At 40.9% G+C, this 21,104-nt stretch overlaps 1 protein-coding gene across 1 annotated transcript; it reads left to right on the forward strand.

Moving 5' to 3' along the window:
• Positions 1-117: 117 nt before the first annotated feature.
• Positions 118-20,791, forward strand: LOC119031399 (transcriptional regulator ATRX-like). The gene is made up of 35 exons (XM_037119834.1): positions 118-311; positions 1,650-1,756; positions 1,854-1,909; positions 2,909-2,937; positions 3,262-3,383; positions 3,539-3,655; positions 4,118-4,227; positions 4,644-4,711; positions 4,793-6,573; positions 7,052-7,112; positions 11,745-11,878; positions 12,079-12,264; positions 12,352-12,460; positions 13,486-13,567; positions 13,733-13,918; positions 14,082-14,226; positions 14,557-14,666; positions 14,880-15,023; positions 15,180-15,357; positions 15,461-15,598; positions 15,751-15,926; positions 16,022-16,139; positions 17,014-17,144; positions 17,231-17,301; positions 17,649-17,734; positions 17,819-17,975; positions 18,070-18,161; positions 18,244-18,349; positions 18,454-18,631; positions 18,870-19,061; positions 19,157-19,300; positions 19,440-19,511; positions 19,605-19,700; positions 20,022-20,150; positions 20,239-20,791. The coding sequence occupies exons 1-35, from the start codon at positions 262-264 to the stop codon at positions 20,329-20,331; spliced, it is 5,754 nt and encodes a 1,917-aa protein (XP_036975729.1). The 5' UTR covers positions 118-261; the 3' UTR covers positions 20,332-20,791.
• Positions 20,792-21,104: the final 313 nt, after the last annotated feature.

Raw genomic sequence — 21,104 nt, forward strand, 5'->3', positions numbered from 1 at the left:
TCATAAAACGGCTGCTTGCATGAGAAAAGCGGGCAGTAAACATAATCTGGTACATACTCCGGAGCAGCAGGTGGCGCTAATGAGCGACATGTCAAATTGTAAGTCAAGTGCGTTAAAAACACCAAAACAAGTGGAAGGGACCATTCACTGCTCATCGCTTACTGCTTCTCTGCTCATGGCTTGAGGAGGAGATGCTCACAGCAGATTGAGCGCCATATTTTCACCAGAATATATCGGTACCATGAGAATATAAGGACCTTAATGACCTCGGTTGTCCCCTTGTCTCGGGATATATCTGCAGCAATGTTGAGGTAAAGACTACGGACTGAAATGCGGTTGCCTGAATACGCTATAACGGCGAGTTAGCTTAGCAACCAGCTAGCCGTGTGAGCTAACAGCTAACTAAAGTGATAATGTCACCATGGATGACAAACATTACAGTTTAGTCAGCTACTTACTCAAATTTAATATCGTTAAGAGGTCCTGCACAGCACGGAAGGTCGTCTGACTTCGATAAAGTTGTTTTCTTGACGTTAATGGTAGTTATTATTAGCTATTTTTCGCAGCCATTGCTAACAGATACATTAAACCTGTTATCGCAAAGGTTATAATGTCCAACATTGTGTCAGCTGCAGTTTGTGGTGCTGTTGAATTTAAACTGCGTCATTTTTGTAGATAATTCTGTAATAATCTGTCCACCCCCTTTAATACAGCGCAGGACACACGAGACAGTTCAAACACTTCCATAAATCTCATCACAGATCAGCAGCACTGGCAATAAAGATGAAGCAACATCTCTCTCCAACACAGCCAAAACCAAAACTGAGCGTTATAATCTTCATGGATGTAGGATCCATTGCGCTCTGATAAACTAATAGTTTCTATATTTATTAAGGAACCGAACCATCCCACCATGATCCAGTAACAGCTGCAGGGCTTGAATAAAAACACAACAAATGAACACTTGACACCTGCTACATTCTCGGTCCAAGTAACTAGGAGGATAGATGTTAAGATGAAACACCTCAAACATTGCTAAACATTAAGAAGGAGTTAAGGAGTCTGAATCTGCTGAAGCATGAAGCCCATGTTTGAGGACTTTGACAACCAATGAACTGCTGCCTTTCCCCCAACTGAGATATACTGTGGAGTATTGTGACAGATTTCTCAGTTTCTAAATCAGTTAACTAAAAGTTCATCATTGATAAGTTCCCTCCAAAAGTAAACAAAGTACCCCAACTAAAACTTCATATAATAAGCTGTTTTGGGGTTTTTTTTCCAATTTTATATAACATCCTTTGATTAACAGAAAAAAAATAATTTCTGGCTTACGTATTTCTCTCCTGTATTTGTTTGCTATTGGTCAAGTGATATCTTATTGTGATGACTGATAACCACTTAAACATACAGTAAGTATATGGTAGGAACATGTTCACATTTTCTTGGCTTTCCAAGATTTTTCCATATTCAAAGGAAAATGTGTGTTTACTTCTGTGTAGTTGTAAGTTGATGTTTACTAACCGAAACTACATCGATACAAGAACAGACTATATTTGTCAGGCTTTCAACGAACAAGTTGAATAACCAGCTAGCCATTTAAAACTGTTAAACTGATCTTTACCGTGCTCTCTTATTTTGCTTGAATGTAGCACCACCAGCAGCAAGCTGAATGTATTGGTCAACAAACTACACGAGTACTTGGCTCACTCCACTGTCGAGGACAGCAATGGCACACCACCCTCAGAGAATGCTGATGGTATGGCTTTTGATTAGTTTAGTCTTTAGAGGGATGTAAAAATACTCATCATGTTTCCATGCTCAAGAAACATTTCAAACCTATCTTCTGTTCTCAGGTCTGACAAACAGTCGCTGTTCTGTTGGAAACTCAACTGGTCATGCTACAACAGAGGTAACCGAACATTCTTGGTGTTTTTTCATATCTGTTGTAGATCCCTTAGATCTGGACACTAGCGACACCAAAGGTGACTACCAAAATCTGGTCACATTCCGAAATTTGCAGCTTTGTCAAAGGGAGATTCCACAAGTTCTGGCACTAACGCAGGAAGGAATAGTAAAGATAAATAGGATTTTACCAGTTTCAGTCTCTTTGCAAAATCTTGCACATATGTGGGCCTTCTATTTGAGCTGGTAAGTGCTCTGTATAGGCATCCAACTACAGCAGTTTTTCATCTACAGTATCCAATTGGAGTGTCATCCATTGTCAATGTGCAGTTATGCATGCAATATCCACCGTGGTCTACATTGATTAAATCTCATGCAGTCAGTACCAGGCTGATGAAAAAGAGCCACAGAAATGTCTGTGTCTCACACACATCACCCAGGTTGGTTATATAATGGCATTGTATAGTAGCGGTCATTTAAACCTTAATGCAGTTAGAGGTTGACCTGTAGCTGTGATGAATAATGTGATGTGGCAGAACAGAAACATGTCTGCTGGTTAGATTTTTATCTTACCTCATTTCCATTTTGCATGTGCATCTCTGGCCAATAACACGCCAGAAGTGCACTGCCACTACATCTAAATATGTTCCCACTTCAACCTTATCTGTACTTTGTATGAATATTACACAACATGGTCTTTAAAATTCAGTCCATGGCTTAAAAACTAAATGTTTGCTTCAAGATCTCCCTGTCACTGTTGAGACTGGCAGTCTTGTCAGTCTTCCATGGTCTCCTCCATTTACTCCATGATGAATTTCTTCTCAGTAAACAGAAGTCCAACTCCACATTACTACTTACTGTGTATTCAGTGTAACCAATTACACTTTTTCCACAAGACTCACGGTCTCCTAGAATGATATTGTTCGCTTAAAGAAAGTACTAGCTTCTGAGTGAACATCCCCTACCACCACTGACAAATATAATAATACACTGTCTTGCTTTGCAGGCAGGACTGGATACCAGATACTCAAGGAGGTGAGTTGGCATTGCATTTAGACTCTGCAAGAATTGATTAGCATCATGGTATGAAACAACAGATTTAACGCAGTTTATTGCAGTAAATGATGTATAATATGATGGGCTAAATTAACAAAAATTAAGCAAGTGTTGGAAACAGTAGTCTTGATAACAAGAGGGATAATGACAATTATGTAGTGTGATATGATTGTACTTGAGTGATAATTTTAAAAGCTTCAGTAACCCGCTACCGTCTTTCTCAATTTTCAAGTGGACCAACCTGTGGGAAATGTTGTTAAGCTCTTGGACTCACATATTTTTTCTTTTTCACCGATATTACAGAAAACCTACTGTTGTCATAAAGCACTCTGGACTCGATGAATCTGGGGACTCAAATGCAAGCGAGGACCTGGAGTTACCACTCATCGTAAATGGCCACCTTGATATCAATAGATTGCCGAAAGGTATGTCTTTCCTTATTTACTTTTTACTAAATGTAGATGCAAATAATGTCAATTTGTTATTTGTGTCCATTGCCTTTCAGTACAAATTTACATAATTTTTGAAGATTGGTGCTTTTCTACCCTTGATTTATCGGTGGTATGTCTTATTTAAACAGGCACTGTAATGGTGAGGCCTGAACCTGTTGATAATGGAAGAGATGACTTCAGGGGTCCAGAGTTTCGCAGCCGGAAATCAGGTGTGCTGCGGAAAGAGTTTTCCAGAAAACGTGGAGGTCAGTTATTACTGGTGGATATTGTCATAAAATTGTACATCGCATGATTATTCAGGCAGCCATTTCTTTAGTATAACAGAATCACGTTGTCACATCGATCAATTTTAAGCAGATGAAACAGAAAGAAGGAACTTGTTGAGGGTACTCATCCACAGACAACAAACACAGAAAATGCAAGAAAAAAAGCCTTTAGTTGTCAAAAAGAGGTGAAAATTCACAGAATTTTCTGTCCAGATGCAGCTTGATCAGTATCCTGTGAGAAAGATCACGATACTCGATTTTGTGGAAAGAAAATAGCTGCTCAAATTGCTGCATGTTTTCATATCCTAACCAGGGGGTTTGTTCATGGACATCTTTCCTGCAGAATGTGATGGAAGGGGGCTGTCTCACACCTTCTGAGGCCCTTCATCAAATCACAGTCATAACCATTATGTTGATAATGACAGTGGTGTGCTTTCTTAGGAGGGGAACACATGGAAATTGTCAGTTGCACCGCATGTGGCCGACAAGTTAACCACTTCCAGAGAGAGTCCCTCTTTCGACATCCAGCTCTGAAAGTACTCATTTGCAAGGTGAGTCCTCATATTTATTAGAAACAACCATTTAGAGGGTTTTTAAAATTAATTTAACCATTTTCTGTGACCTTAATGACAGTATTTATCACCGTGAACATTTTGTCATCATTCATAAACCCTGTAAAATATATCTAAATATTAGTTAAATATTTGTTGTTATGATGATGATTAGATGTTAAACTGCATGTGACTGTTCATGAAAATATATACATGAAATGGTGATTATGATTAGATTGACATTTTAGAATGTTGTTACCCTCTCACATAATTTGACATCTTAATGAAGTCAATAGTGTCTCTTCTAGTCCTGTTTGCTTGTGGTGAGTGTTCGTCATGTTGACATGATAAACAGCACTTTTTTATTTTTAGAGAAATTACAGTGTTTAAAACGTGACACGTTTTGTTTTTGTTAGTCTTGCTACAAGTATTACCAAAGTGATGACATCAGCAAGGATGGAGATGGAATGGATGAACAATGCAGGTTGGATTTATAATATTTCTCCTTAACTCACTTTGTACTAAGTTTTTATCAACTGTATCTAATATTTCATCCGCCTTGCAGGTGGTGTGCTGAAGGAGGCAACTTGATATGTTGTGATTACTGTAGCAATGCCTTCTGCAAGAAGTGTATTCTTCGAAATTTGGGAAGGAAGGAGCTGTCTGGCATCTTGGAGAGCAAGTGGTACTGCTATGTGTGTAGCCCGGAGCCCCTGTTTGACCTGGTGGTGGCCTGTGACAATATCCTTGAGAACATCGAGAATCTGTGGAATCAGCATCGCAGGAGGAACCGAGTCGACCCAATAAAGTCTGAACTTTACCGCATGTTGCCGCACTTGCAACAAAACGTTCCTTTGGATAAATGGGATCACACTGGTATGGATGGTAATGTGGTGTTCAACTATAGCACACTGCAGGTTTCCAAGGATATCACCAAAAAGGCCAAACATTTAGTGGACTCAACAAACATCTTAAACCGAACATTTGTCAATTTCATTCATTCTGTGACGACGACGAAACAAACACCTGGTGTTCGCCACCTATATCTGACCTCTTTTTTGTCTGTAATTAAAGGCTTGAGAAAATCACTTGCAGCGCTTGAGGAAAGCCTTAAGGAAGAGTTCAGTGACTTGGATATCTCAAGCTATTTGGAAAAGTTCCTTTCTGATGACTCTGATACACAATTGGTGCCAGAAGGAGTCACAGAGCTGGGTATCTCTGATGCAAGATACTTGAGTGGCTTGCAGAAACTGGCAGAGGAACATTTGATGGATGATGATTCTGACTCCAAGGGATTAGCAGATCGGAGAAGTGCACACAACTGTGCCAGGGAAGGCATTTATTCAGACTCAGAGGAAGCCAGACAGAGGGCACAAAAGACTGGCATGAATCCTTCCGAAGGTGGTGTCAACATCACTAAAAAACTAGTTGTAAAACTTACACCTGTTGCTATGGAACAGGAGCCGTCCTCTGATGAACCAAAGATGGAGGGTGACACCCACATGATGGATAAGTCAGAGGGAAAGGATTCATCAGAAGATGACGAGACAGGTGGTGCTAAAACTGACAGCAAGATGAGCAACGACAACTCTAGTGCATCTCTACACATAGAAGAAGAGCATGGCAATAGGCGGTCTCCTCGTGTGAAGACAACACCTTTGCGTCGACAAAGTGATGTCAAGGGCAAACCGCCTGTTTCGGCAGCAGACAGTGACAGTGACTCTGACCCTGAGGAAAGTTCAAGCACAGTACCAGCCAAAAACCCTGAAGAACAAAGTCTGAGCAGAGCAAGGGACGACTCTGACTCTGATGAAGTCCCTGCAGCTCTGCTTGAGCGAGCAGCTTTGTCACAAAGCTCTGATGAGCCCCAGAGTGATGATGATGGGGGAAAAGCAACAACTAAGGTAGCCAAAAAGTGTCTGTTTTGGCTGACGAAGAACACCCCGATCTCACCGGAGAAGATGCGCCGCAAACGGAAGATGCTGGACCGTTCCTCTGAGTCCGACGCAAGCAACAGACGAGTAAAGTCTAGAAGGGAATGTGGGACAGATTCCTCTAGTGATGATCAGGACTCACAGAAGAAAATACAACACTTGAATACACTGAGGTCAATGGGGAAGCCTCACCTCGTCAAAAGAGAGGACGAAGGCACGGCTAGACAGCAGGGTCGGATGCAGGCTGCGAAGTCTAAGACTAAGTCTCGTCAGGAAGTTACTGAGTCGTCATCTTCATCAAGTGAAGATTCTAATGAGGATGACTCTGGGAGTGAGGGGAGTGATCAGAAGATGAAGCCAATCACTGAAGATGTGGCCTTAATGGGAGCAGCAGCATTCCACCAATCATCAGGTGAGTCTTTTTGTATTATTGATTATTATATTGGAGATACACTAATGCACTTTTTTAAAGTTCCAAATTGATTCAGATACCAGAGTTTGGTTACCTGCTTATACCGATACAACTAGTTATAAAAGTTACCAGCAGCATTCTAATACAATAATTACTGTCAGCAGGCCACAATGAATGTTTTAGTTGCACCTGTACTGCCATGTTAATTGATGTGCTGTGAAGAAGGTGTGTGAATCTTACTGCCACTGGAACAATTAAGAAACAAGTGTGATGAATCTAAAACTTATTTCAAAATTCATGTTAGCAAAATGTATTGAGACAGCAGAGTACATTGTGGACAGACTGATGAGATCAGTTCCTCTTGGCATTTGAGTGAACTGCAGCTTACGAGTTTGTCTGTTGGATGTTATTTCTCTGCTACAAAACATGACTTGCTTAATTAAACAGTTTATGTTTCCAATTTCATTGTTTTTTGTAGGAGATGAGGAGCAGTCTGGGCCCTCGTGGGCAGCAGAAGATGATGACGATCCTGAAAATAGGTATGGTTCCAAAAGGTCGGATGTAAAGTTTGTAAAACACCCTAAGTGCGGAAGAAAGGCTGCACCTTCGAACCCCAACTACCGTGCCAAATCTAATAACACACCTGTCATTAAGACTCAGGTCCAGCCTATTCAGACAAGACCAAAACGTAGCTGCAGTAGAGCCCCAGCAATTAAATACACTTTCTAGAGGTACACTGTGAAGCCCACTTTATGATGCAATGAGACTGAACCTGCCTTAGATCAGGCTTGTGAATGATGAGCAACATTCTCCGCTTGTCTATGTTTTAGTTAGTGTTCAGTCCAGTATATATGTAAATGCAAGAGACACATTTTAATGAAGATTTTTTATTATAATTCTTATTTCTTACGCCATGCTCGTGTTCTTTCACTGGCAAATTAAGCTGGTACAAAAGGGAAAACGTTTCAGTTGACACGTTGAAGTGGCTTGGTCAATGAAACTTACTTAGCCTAACACTTTGACCTGTTAATGCACTACAGGTTTGTTTTCATGATAAAATTTCACCATATTTTGAACATTTTGAACTTGTTCAACGAACTGTTGGGCCCCATCGGGCAGCATTGTTATCTAAAGTAGATTGAATATTGTTGATTACGGTGAAGTATAAAGTTTGAAACAAGCCTGCCAGATTATCCACACATAAAGACGTTTTGAAAACGAAATACAATTATGGGAGATTTTTCTTTTAATCATATTCTCCTTAAATCATTAGTAATTGCAAGCAAATTGTTTTGTGGTCACTTATGGTGGGCAAGGCTGACAAAGTTGTAAGCATTTATAAAACTTTTATGCTTCACCATCTTTTTGATATTCTGCTCTTGGATAAACCTTCAAGGTGTCTCTAGTTATGATGGCAAAGGGATTGTTAGACTATTTGTACCTGGCTCTGTAAATGCATTTGAGCTTTATGTAATTAAGCTTTTAAGTTCTTTTAGGCACAAAAGTTGCTTTTCCTTCCTGTTACAGCTCTTGTTCATTCCGGCTACCAAATATATTTAGTACTTCTTCTACCACACATGACTGGAGCTTGACTTAGTGCTGTGTTTCCATGAATGGGCTTATATTTGATGCCTACTGTTGATACATTGTTTCAGAGTGTTTGTTTTGAAAAAGACAACAATGATGGTATCATGAACATCTGTAAATCTCAGGTCTGGTTATAGGGCTGCTCTCACCGTCCAACATTTGAACATTTTTAGAAATGTTTTCTGGTAATAAACCCCTACAGCCCTCGACCTAAAACACCATAAACAATTGATACATTTCTGTTGTTTTTGTGTTATTTTATTGAGTTGAGTTTTGTAATATGCAAATCGTGGTAGACACTAATGTTAACGGCCAAGTACACGTCAGCTGACATTCCTTTATTCGACATAAAAGGCATCGACCTCGAGGCTCTGGTATTTGCACTGGGCTACCATGATGCGAAATAGATTTTATTTGGATGTAATACATGTATAGTGTGTCTTTTTCACATGCAGGCTACTCGCTCTGGTGTAAAGATGTAATGTAATGCCTTTTCACAGAAGTTTAGTGCTGCATTTCCAGATGCTACTTGCAAACTGTTTTTGGCCCGACTGGACTGGTGACTGTCCGCAATCCCACCGGATGTAGTTCAGAGCAGGCTTTATGGCACATTGACATTGATTCACAGAATGTTTTGAGTTCTCATTTGTATTAAACTATGTCAGAGCCTCTGACTCATTCGGTGTGTTACTGGCTTCATTGACTGTGTCAAGAATCTCAAGTAAAAGTTATAAACATGAAACCCTGGCGCTGTTTTCCCAAATTATCTCAATGGCGGGATGACATTCGCTTCATTGTAAGTATTTAGGCTTTGATGGGTGGAGCATTCATGTTAACGGATGACTTTGATATACTGCTGCTATTCACTTGACACAGTCTTGATACAAGACCAACATTAGCGCTCCTTTGTATGTTTTAATGATGTAATATTTGTGATACAGATGCACCAGGTCAAGGTGTTGTTGGAGCTTGGAGCTGACAGTACACATCGGCATAGTATAAAAGAAAGTTCAGAGTGGGCGTCATTTAGCTTCTCCAACAGCGCTGCTTTCACAAAGACTCTCTTAAATTGCTGTCGAAGTCAAATCATGACAACATATTTTTATCTGTCTAAGAATATTTACACGGCAGCACAATGGAGTTGGATGAAACTGTGTCGTGCCAAGCCCTGAGGAACAGCACAGGGTTTGTGTAGAGATTTGGTATCGGAGGTCATGTGACTTTTTACCCACACAAACATTTACAAAAGATGTAGCTGTTCAGCAATGACAAACAAAACCACAGTCACGTGCAATCTGTAATGACTCTTTTCTTGTGAATATATTTTGGCCATTTGCGCCAAAATAGTCATGCAAAGTTGCATTAATATCCTTTTTTGGCCATTCATGTCGAGCCAGCTCAGCCAGGGAAAGCCTTAGTTGTATGTGTGCGCTGTGTTCCCAGTGAGCAGATTTAATTGGAAAGAAAAGACACGATCATGGAACACTGATCCAGTTCTTATTATGCATCCACGCTCAAAACACTGAGGAATGCACTGAACATTGAAAATGGTTCTTTCTGGAGACAAAGTCCTGGTTAATCAAACTAATTTACGTACCTCATGATCAACAGTGTCCATCAGAACCATAGCGGTGTTTCTGTATGTTTTACCCCACTTTCTATACACAGAGTATACATTACTGCTGACCATTTTCTAAAGCATACAGCCGCCTTTACCACATTTACACTCGCAGAGCCTTAAACCCTGCTTGACACTTGAACACGCTGTCGTTTTTTTTTTTTTTTCCCCCCAAATCAAGAAATCGAAATAATGATAAAAAAACAATTCGTGTTAAAAAAACCTTCCAGGTCAGTGCTTTTAAACGTTAATGAGAAGGTTGTATATATCTGAGAATTGAGAGTGGGCTGTGAAACAACAACCGTTAACATGCAAGCAGCGACCCAAGTCACATTGTGCCTTTTTAATGACACCCATGTTTGTTTCTTATGTTTTTTCCAGGTCGGATTTTCTGACAGCACAGGAGTGAATGCAGTGTTGTTAGGCAATCTGGGATATTGTAGCCCGCCCCGGTCGGATTCAAGTCGTTCTTATTTTTTTCCCTAAAGTCTGTTTACAGCTGTAGTGTTGATGAAGGTTCTCGGTCACGATGCAGCACTTTAGAATTACGGCTGTATTCATAGCACAACTTTATCTTTAAAAAAAAAAAATGGTCAGCAGAAATGTAAGTTTTATATTGTTTGTAGTTAGTGGCATAAAACATGAAAAGTGCTGTTATTTTCCTTTAAAATCCACACAGCATGCGATTACCAATGGCAATGATGCCAAAGTCATGTGTGGCGGTATGTTTATATTATACAGTGTTATTATTTCTTATGCTGTTTCGTCCTTTTTCCCAGTTGAACAGTGTCATATGAGGTGAAAAGCTCCGGTCTGTTACTGCTGCAGTCGTTTACATCTTTTACAATAAACTCTCATAATCCAGTAAACCGGCAGTTTTCCTACAACCAGCGACCGGCGGTGACAACGATCTTTAAGATCAGGATCGGACCTGTGCGCGCACGGCGGGTTGCTTGGTGCGAAAGGGCAGTTGACCAGAGAGTAGATGAGCTCGAGCCGGACTCATGTCCCATGTAAGCTGTTTGACTCCCGGTTATCATGAAATAATCACAGACCAGTGTTGGGAAATGCATGTTGAACACTGGTGTATGCTGAAGGGAATCTAATTGTGTTCAAAACCCAATATCTCAAAACCATGAACTTTATGTTAAATGTGACTGTGCATAATTTTCTTTATCTTTATGCTCCACTGGAGTATAAGGGGTTTAGAAACAGATGAGATAACTTCTTGAGTGAATACTCATGTACAGATGCTGTTGGTAATTTGCTGTGTTTGTGTCCAACATGTTTTTCTGCTCCTTTCCTGAGGCGATATTAAACGGCGTGTAGTACCAGAGGAGCATGTTGCCACCCAGTCAGCCCTTAGTGTGTATTCAAAAAGCCTGTAGCTCCTCAACCGGGACCTGTCGTGACTGGATGAACCAGAGATCGATGTCATTTTTATTTTAACTTTAAAAAAAAAAAAAAAAAAAAGGACAAATATCGTTGTCAGACTTGAACCGGCACAAGACATTGTAGGACAAAAAAAGATGAAAGTATCCCTGCCTATTCCCCAAAAGAGAATAAACTGAGACTATGTCTTTGTTTTTTTCTGTGAAGAATACTTGTTTGTTGGAATAAATTCTTACTCGTAAAATGACTCCGTCTCAATTTTCTTACTTTTTCTTCTTTTTCTTTTTCTTTATTTTTTTGTCGTCCCATGTGGTTTAATTCGTCCTTGTCCTCACTCGCAGATCTTTACACCAGCCCATAATATTGACTGACCAGAGGTGAATTCTGATACATTTTTAAGACCAACTGCACGAAGACTGTTGACACCTAGTCGACACTTTAATGATGATTTTTGTTAAATATCAAAGGTCAAATTGCTGTTACACTGTAAGTTTAACAATATCCAGCTGAAGACAATGTTACTGATCATGAAATGAACTTCAGGTACCTTTTCCTTCTTTTCTACTTTTGAAAGAATCGCTAAGAACATGCTATTGGCCCAAATCAATCTGCCCTCTTCAGATGAGGAAACGCAGGAGGATGATTCTGAGTCGGAGGGTGAGAAGGCAGTCAAACAAAGCAAAGACGATAGTGGAGCTGATGAAAATGGTAAGTTTTCACTCTAAATTAGCACATTCGTAGCTTTCATCTTGTGCATCTCTTTTATAAGCACAATAATTATTTACAGTTGTAGTCATATTAATCTATCTGAATTTGGTATTTGTTGTTTTCACCCAAAGTTGTGAAAAGAAAGCATTTGGGGGGGGTATTAAAAAAAGTGGAGATAATGATAGATTATATCTCTGCAGCAGGGGAAGATTTGGCTTCAGAACCATCTGACACCATGTCTGAGGGGCCCGGTGCCAGGCACCATCTTCTCCGCCACAAACTAACCTTAGACGAGGGACCATCAAGTGACAAGGCCGCAGCAGAGGGTGAAGAAGAAGGAGAAGAAAATGAGAGCAAGCGAGGAGCCAGAAAGAAACAACAGAGCTGTAAGGACGCCTCTGACATTGGAAACTCACCTGTCCAAGCGGAATGTACACGCTTTGCTCTAACATCTGATTTTGATTTTTGTCAAGCTGATAGTGAAAGTGATGGATACAGCACCGAGTTATTCCCAGAAGATGATGGCATGAGCGAGGAGCTGAGTCAGTCAGAGGATGAATTTGATGACGATGGACCCAAAAGGTGCGTCAGTATCAGCTGCCAGTGATAACAGAAAATGGAAAAAATTAAAAATGTCTTAATTGATAAAATGAACGCAATTGTTTTAAATCACAGTTCCTTGGGTTTATTGGATACACTGAGAGATATAATGTGACGCATCGGTATCATAATGGAATAATGAACCTTCACATGGCAGCCATTTTGACTTGTCATAGCAGGTTATTAATTACACTTATGTGTTTCCCATGATAAACAGCCACAACTTATACTGTGAAAAGGATCGATACTCTGATAAAGGAACAGTAAAAGTCCAGCACTTATGATCCTAAAATGTAGAAGTGTGTCAGAACTTACTGAAGCTTCAGGGAACCATTAGCCCAAAAATTAAGATTCAGTCACTGTAATGCTGATGTAAAGTCAGGTGAACTTACGCAGTACACATAATGTTTCTGGAGCCTCACTGCAAAACAGCACTGCAACATTCTCCTCAACAGCTGCCATACAGCTCAAAATCCTGAATCCAAGTCTCTGTAAGCACAGAGCTCCCAAATTGATGTGAAAAGAAATTATTTACACACTTTTGTAAGACTAAATCCTCGATGTGGCCACCAAACTTGAAGCCCGTCTGAAGCGGTTACACAAGCTGGACTTCAAATTGAGTGGATTCAATTTGTCTGTACACTGTGCAGTTGGTGTTGTACCATTTGTAAACAGTTACCAAATAATGACAAATGCTAAAATGTAGCACAACAGTAGCACAAGTAAGACATGTTAATAACTATATAAAGTAGGCTGATATTAGTTATCATGGTCATGCCAGAGCAGGTTGGGTGGTATCAGCAAAGATGGTGTTGAACTGAGTAAAGGTGAGTTTTAATTTTTATGAGATAAATGATTAGTTTGTAGGAGAATGAACTTGCTTATGTCTTATTTCAGGTTAAATAATATCAGACATACGTGTACATTTAGTCTTGTTTCCCCTCACTCAAATTACAATTTCAATGAACACCTTTACACTGAATATTTAACTTCCATCCTCTTTCCAGCTCCAGATCATCCACTAAAGTGAAGAAGTCACCAAAGAAACAAGTGCCCTGCATTTGGTTGTCCGACTCCAGCATTGACAAGGTAGCAGCTGATGTTGCAACTAAGTTCTTTATTATTTTTAACCTGCTCATCTCTCGTAACCTAAACTTGTTTTCGACCTAATTTAACCTCCAAGGCTAAGAGAAGGTGGCTGACTTGGGTGTCTAATGGTCGTGTTGCTTGTGGATCTTTTCTGTGTTTGAGCAGAGTGACAATGAGGATGGCGACGGGGAGACGAGCGACAGTAAAGGCACGCCCAAAGGACGCAAAAAGATCCGCAAAATCATCGAGGTTGAGAATCTCCGCGCAGAGACCCAGGAAGCCCTCAGAGAGGAGGAGGAGAGATGTAAACGTCTGGCAGATAGGGACAGCCAGATGGAGGACAGGAGAGAGGTAGCACGCACACAGCAGCTCAAACTGGCCTTGAACTCTGAACTCTTGAAGAATAACAGATGTTGATGAATGATAACAAGCACAATACATGAAAGTTTTCATTGTGGGGAGAAAAGGGGGGAGCAAAAAGACAAAAATCCAACCAGCTGTCATTGTTTTCCAGATAATTGAAGTACCGGATGAACTGTCTCAAGTGGTGTGTCCCGTCACCACCAAGCTGGTCCTGGATCAGGACGAGGAGACAAAGGAGCCGCTTGTTCAGGTGCACAGGAACCTGGTGACGAGCCTGAAGCCTCACCAGGTGGACGGTCAGTTTGTGTTCTCTTTTTTTTACTAACACCGAGGAAGACATTGCTTTGCTATTATGCACAACACAGCAGGTCGACGGCCTCACAATGACAGCCTCACTTAACAGAGTTCCTGGTTGCATCAGTAATAAAGTTGTGACAGTTTTTAACACCTTGAAATGAGTTCAGAGATATCTCCAAGAACAGTGGGAAGGTCTCGTCATGCCTGTCAAAAAAGCCTTAAAAATAACTGCAATAACCAATAAATCGTCACATCTTTGCTACATGTTTTTTACATTGTGGGCACATTTTTTTGTTCCCCGGCCTTTTGTTCTCTTTATTTTCCAACAGGCGTCCAGTTTATCTGGGACAGCTGTTGTGAGTCTGTGAAGAAGGCCAACTCTTCTCCTGGATCAGGCTGTATACTGGCACACTGCATGGGCCTGGGAAAAACTCTGCAGGTGAAGGCATAAACACAAACGTCCAACTCAAGTGTTCTTGTTTGCTTTGATTCGTCCTAAACAAATGAGTGATTAATTAACATGATTGTTGAGGCTGCTCGGATGTATGTCACCTATTATCAACCATTTTTATTTTCCATGATCTGATTTATTGTGCTTTCATATTCATAGTATTTTCATATGTATTTTTTATTTTTTTGTTTGTTTTTACAGGTGGTAGCGTTCCTCCACACGGTGCTGCTGTCAAAGAACCTGAAGTTCAGAACGGCGCTGGTCGTTTGTCCACTGAACACCATCCTCAACTGGATCAGCGAGTTCACGAAATGGCAGAACAACATGGGACGGGATAAAGTGAAAGTATGCAAAGAAGTGTAGTGTTTCAAATCGCAGCTAGACACTACAAAATATTATGTTTCCGATGCTTTATCTCTCATTCTTGTCTTATCGTGTCCAAACACATGTATGTACTGCACGTGGGTTTTTGTTCCAACACACCTGTACTCTGTGTCGCAGGTTACAGAGCTGGCTACAGTGAAGAATCCTCCAGAGCGACTCAGAGCTCTGCAGACATGGCAGAGAGACGGAGGTGTCATGATAATGGGCTACGAGATGTATCGCAACCTGTCACTGTGCCGCAGAATCACAGATGAGGCGTCAAGGAAAGAGATGAAGAGCGTGCTGGTGGATCCAGGTACACTAACTTCATAATGGGGTGACGCTCTTACAGTGTCTGAAGCACTTTGGATCTGTAGCAGTTTTGTATTGTGCTATTTATTTTTAAATTTATTTTACAGGTCCAGACTTTGTGGTTTGTGACGAGGGGCACATCCTGCGCAATGAAGCGTCCGGTGTCTCCAAAGCTATGAATGCCATCAAGACCAGAAGAAGAGTGGTGCTGACTGGCACGCCGCTACAAAACAACCTGCTTGAGTGTGAGTCTGCACCACAACGTCCTTCTGAATACTTTTCCATTATTTCACCACAGTTTGAATTTGACCTTTTCTTTTGTTTCCATTGCACCATTTAGATATTTTAGTTTGAAATCAAACTCTTTATATTGATACAGCACATTTTGTTCCCACAGATCACTGCATGGTTAATTTCATCAAGAAGAATCTTCTGGGCTCACTCGGCGAGTTCCGGAACCGCTTCATCAACCCCATACAGAACGGCCAGTGTGCCGACTCCACGCCGAGAGACGTGCGGATCATGAAGAAGCGAGCACACGTACTTCACGCCATGTTGGCTGGATGTGTGCAGGTAACAATGAGATACTGCCGGTTTCAGGCTGTCTCTGCACGTTCAGTTTTGGTTTTATATTCTTGCCCTTATGAACTTGTTTTGTCGTCCTTTAGAGAAGAGATTACTCTGAGCTGACTCAGTTTCTGCCTCCCAAACATGAGTATGTGCTGGCGGTGAGGATATCCCCTCTTCAGTATCAGCTGTACCGCTGCTACCTGGATCATGTCACTGGTAAGAATCTGTCCTCACATTGTTGCTGTCAGAAAAGTATTATAGAATTATAGAAAACATCTAAATTGTGATTTTCCCCAGCATGTTATATTCTGTTGGATTCATGGTGGATTTGTTCCCCCATGACTGTTTTCATGGATGAATACACAACTTATCCAGAGCTCTAGTTAAGCCTTAAGCTGTTTTTGTGTTAAATTATTGTTTCAAATGGCCACTTATCAATTATTTCTTCTCCTGATTCCATGCATTTCGCAGAATATCGGGGATCCTGTAAGTCCTTGAAATCCTTTAAGCTCTATGAGTGGGGGGGCAAGGCTTTTTTGAAAATAGAAATATATAAATATATGTAATTATTGCTTGCATTTGTTTGTTTTGTGCAAGAATAGAAATTTAATTTTGCTTTGATATTTTTCTTTTCACTTGCTGTGCGTGTAAAGGTTACGTTTTGCTCTCTGCATGTGTGTCTCCTGCATGTTTCTGCCTTCAGTGAAATCGCGACTTTATGATAACGTCTGGTTGTTTTTTTAACTGTGTCGCTCACAGTGTGAACATAACACAACAACACAACTGACAAGTATTCGCTTATTCAAGCCTTTTTAACGGTTGTCTGTGTGCTTCTGTACAGGCTGCGAATTTTCATTATAAAAATTCTGTGTTGTTTCAGTAGTTTATCTTGATCCAAATTTCAAACTCTGCTTCAGTCCCTGAATTTGAGGGAAGTGGATGAATTAATGGACTCCTGCTTACACAAGCAGACTTACACAATTTAACAACTCAGCCCCTGAGATTAAATCATTAAAGGCTGGGATATGACCATCGTAAGCAAATGAGCTCATACAGATGTTCAACCATCTAAAGTTGTTTGTGTTTCCAGGTGTGGATTCTCAGACAAACACAACTAAGGCGCGGACCGGAGCGAACCTGTTCAAGGACTTTCAGGTGCTCAGCCGTATTTGGACCCATCCCTGGTGCCTTCAGCTCAGCTACATCAGCAGAGAGAACAAGGTCCACAAACAGTCATGCTGGAAGTGTGTTGCTTTCTTATCAGTCTGACAGAATGTGAAGTGTTTTTAACTGAATTTTTATTACAGGGACATTTTAAAAAGAAGGATCAAGTGAAGGCAGCAGCTCTGCTGGGACCTGAAACCACTGAGGCTGCGACGTAAGGCCTGTTTATAATCACAATCTGCCATGACACTTTATTTGTTTCTCACGTAAGCTGGGGCACATCAAGTGGCTGATGAAAATAAAAAGATACAGGGACGTTATTTGTGCCTTTGAAAGCCATGCTCAGTGAGTTAAAAATCAAATATCACACTTGATTAAAGGAAACAGGATGAGTTGAAACACGTGCATATTGTATGTAAATATTCATGTAATTCTATATTGATAAATGTGCAAGACCTTCCAAAATTAAGCTCTTGTGATGCATTATCTGCCATCAATCTACACCTTTAAAAAACAGTGTGGGTTCTTTCAAGCTATCTGCACTTGTTTTCCCGGATGTAGAGCACTGAGAGAGAATCAAGGAGGAGAAGGGGCCGTCGGTAACAGCACTGCCGATGTTTCCAGTGGAGCTCCAGCAGCAGCACAAGGTTTTAAAGCTTCATGGGTCACAAATAGTCAAATCCTTTATCGTGCACACTAATATAGCTCGTCCTGTGTTGTGTTCTGTGTAGGAGAGATGGCAGCTGTCAGCTCGAGGTCTCAGAGTCTAGACGAGGGCTGGTTCAAGAATCTGCTGTCTGAAGGAGACGCCAAAATCCTGGAGCACTCGGGGAAGATGGTGCTGCTGTTTGAGATCCTCAGAATGGCTGAAGACCTGAATGACAAAGTGTATGTTTCCAATCTGATCTGAAGTACTTTTCCAACAGAGACACTGTGAATGGATATCAAGTGTTGATATTTGTTTACATTTTTGTATTTTCAGGCTGGTGTTCAGTCAGTCCTTGATCTCGCTAAACCTGATCGAGACTTTCCTCGAGGCTTCTCACTTTGCCAGAAAGTCATCGTCATTCAAAGGTATGCTGTTTGAGGCAAAATCAATATGAATGCATTTAAGAAACTTCTTCTTTGGTGGTACTTTACTTCATTGTTCTCTCAGCGGGCAGCTGGATAAAAAACGTCGATTACTATCGTCTCGACGGATCCACCCCTGCTCCACTGAGAAAGAAATGGACGGAGCAGTTCAACGATCCTGCCAATTTCCGGTACAGATTATCTTCAGTCTTTCTATATAAACTTTACAGGAATAAAATTAGCGCGTGATGTTGACAGAAACATCTGATTGTGCTTTTACGTATCTTTATATTAGCGGCCGATTGTTTCTCATCTCAACGAGAGCCGGTTCACTTGGCATCAACCTGGTTGCTGCCAACAGGGTCATCATCTTTGATGCCTCGTGGAATCCCTCGTATGACTTGCAGAGCATATACAGAGTGTACCGCTTCGGCCAGCTCAAACAAGTCTTTGTGTACCGCTTCCTGGCTCAGGTAAGACCACTGATCTTTGTTATAGGATATAATGCTTCCACACTAAAATGTATAAAAACAACTGGAGCATTGTTATATATTTTTTTAGTTTGTGTAAACACATTATCATTTTTACAACTTTTAAATGAAAAGATGATTGGAATTTTATCATTTAAAGGAACTTACATTTGGCTTCTTGTGCTCATGTAAGCAGCTCAGTGATTAAGTGAATAACACAAAAGTCAATTTTCATGTCCAGGGCACCATGGAGGAAAAGATCTATGATCGCCAGGTGACCAAGCAGTCTTTGTCCAATCGAGTGGTGGATCAGCAGCAGATTGAGAGGCACTTCACCCTCTTTGAACTGACTGAACTTTACACATTTGAGCCAGACCTGCTGGACAACCCAAACTCCAAGAAAAGCAAGAGAACCACTGCTGTTGTGCCAAAGGTGACGCCACCGTCTTTATTTTTTTGAAAAATATAATACACAGCTGTCTGACACAAAAACTTACAAGCAGAACTGAATGACTCTCTGTCTCTCAGGATGAAGTCCTGGCAGAGCTATTAGAAATCTGTAAAGACCAGATAGTGTCTTTCCACGAGCATGAATCTCTGCTGGACCATAAAGAAGAGGAGGAGCTCAGTGAGGCGGAACGCAAAGCCGCCTGGGCTGAGTTCGAGGCCGAGGTAAAGAGCTGCACACTGCAGAGCATAAATTATCATGAGCAGGGAAACGTCTCGTGAAACCGCATGTCCTCAATTTATACAAGGTGTTTAACATTATGACTCTGCGTGCTCACTGCATGTAAATGTGTTTTCTCCTTAGTCAAACACAGCCAGCCTTCTGGCAGGCTCGAGCCAGAGCAGCTTGGAAATGAAGACCAATGAACAGCTATTGGTATGAATGAGCATCATTTTCGGAGAGTTTTTTTCGTGGAACTTGTGCTGGTGACGTTTGTACCTACTCAACGCATTAAAAACATGTCTGCAGGAGCTGCTCAACAAGAGCAGAGCGAGTGTATCGGAGGCCTTCCTGTCACTGCAGAAGATGAGACTCTACACCATCGATCAGTACAAGTTACTACTGGTGAGTGAAGTGGTAAATAATTGTCTTGGAGGTGTTCATTATCGCCATTATAGCCTAAAAATGATGTTGCAATATTTATTAGGCTATGGTATTTGTTGTGGCAGCTTTTCAGTTGTTTGGAATCACTGCTTTTCTTTCATACCTGATAATATTTGTATGATGATGATGCAATGTTGACAATTTAAAATTTCCACTGTGGAGTTTATAAAATGCGCTGCAGCACATTACTTGGAAGTTAACAGAGGACATAAATAGGTCATAATACAGACCTTACGTCACAGCTGAGAGCATGTGTTGAACATTCATCCATCTCTCTTGCAGAGGCAGCAGTATCCTCAGCTGCAGGAGGCCGAGGTCCAGACCAAGGCTCAGGACTGGAAAGGGTGGGACGAGAAGGTGAAGGAACGCAGAGAGGCCATTTATCGAGACAGTCTCACGCAGCAGCGATCAGTAAGTAATTTATTAGTAGTTATTTTTTTTACACGTGGTTGTGTGTGCGAGACAGACATTCTCACGTTTTAATCGTATCCCTCTGCAGCTCACACTGAGCATTCAGGCCATATTCAACAGTCGGAGAATTCAAGTGATGCAGATGGCCGGGGCCGCCGTCAACCAGCCTGGACAGACCTGAGGAAAATAATCATGTTTTAGTGAAAGAGGGTGATGATTCTATTCTTCATCATGTTAGGGACCTTGTTTCAGCTTACCGGTGAACTGAATGTATGTCTAACCACTGTGGAAAAAGTGCCCTTAACTCCCAGAACATTTAAACAACATAACATCATTTTTGTTAGATATTTCTCATTCCTTAGTTACTCTGTTATAACACTCCTTTGTATTAAGTCCTGACATTTTTGTTCGTAACACTTTGAGCACTTTAACTTACACGGTAGTCAAGTTGTACGAATGTCCTTTTCAAAGAGTTTGCAAAAATTGTTGTTCAGCTGCTTCAAGCCAAAAATACTGTGCGGCATCCAGACATGCTGGATGTCTACTGTTCCTTAAAATTCAATGTGTCACTATTAAATTATGTTACATTGTGTGTTTGTTACCAATTTGTCATAATGTTGTAATAAATCTATAAAATAACAGAAAGCTGCTCTTGTCTTATATTTCTCCCCGTGTTTGTAAACCATCAACAACAGACTGAGACCATAAATTCATTCAAAGACCATTCCATATCATTTCAAGAATACCATCCTGTGAAGTCACACATACGTTCTGAACATATGTAGCTTTAAAGCTTTACGCATGTGTATCTCGCATGTGCTGCATTCTCCCTCTCCCTGACATAAACCAACATAAGGCGCTCGTGTCGTCCCCCTGAGTATCCCGGTAGAAAGAAAGCAGCTGTTCAGACACGGACTCGTTCCCCTGAGAGAGAGGCTCCCTGGCCAGAAGCTT

This window comes from Acanthopagrus latus, chromosome 13, assembly GCF_904848185.1.
Source record: "Acanthopagrus latus isolate v.2019 chromosome 13, fAcaLat1.1, whole genome shotgun sequence".
In the NCBI taxonomy this organism is placed as follows: domain Eukaryota; kingdom Metazoa; phylum Chordata; class Actinopteri; order Spariformes; family Sparidae; genus Acanthopagrus; species Acanthopagrus latus.

What these genes read in the sequence shown, in the direction of transcription:
- LOC119031399 (XM_037119834.1), top strand. Translation starts at nt 262, where the DNA reads ATGACCTCGGTTGTCCCCTTGTCTCGGGATATATCTGCAGCAATGTTG. An exon ending in CTGGTCATGCTACAACAGAG is followed by an intron (nt 1,910 to 2,908) that starts GTAACCGAACAT and finishes CTTGCTTTGCAG; the next exon opens with GCAGGACTGGATACCAGATA. An exon ending in AGACCAATGAACAGCTATTG is followed by an intron (nt 19,512 to 19,604) that starts GTATGAATGAGC and finishes ACATGTCTGCAG; the next exon opens with GAGCTGCTCAACAAGAGCAG.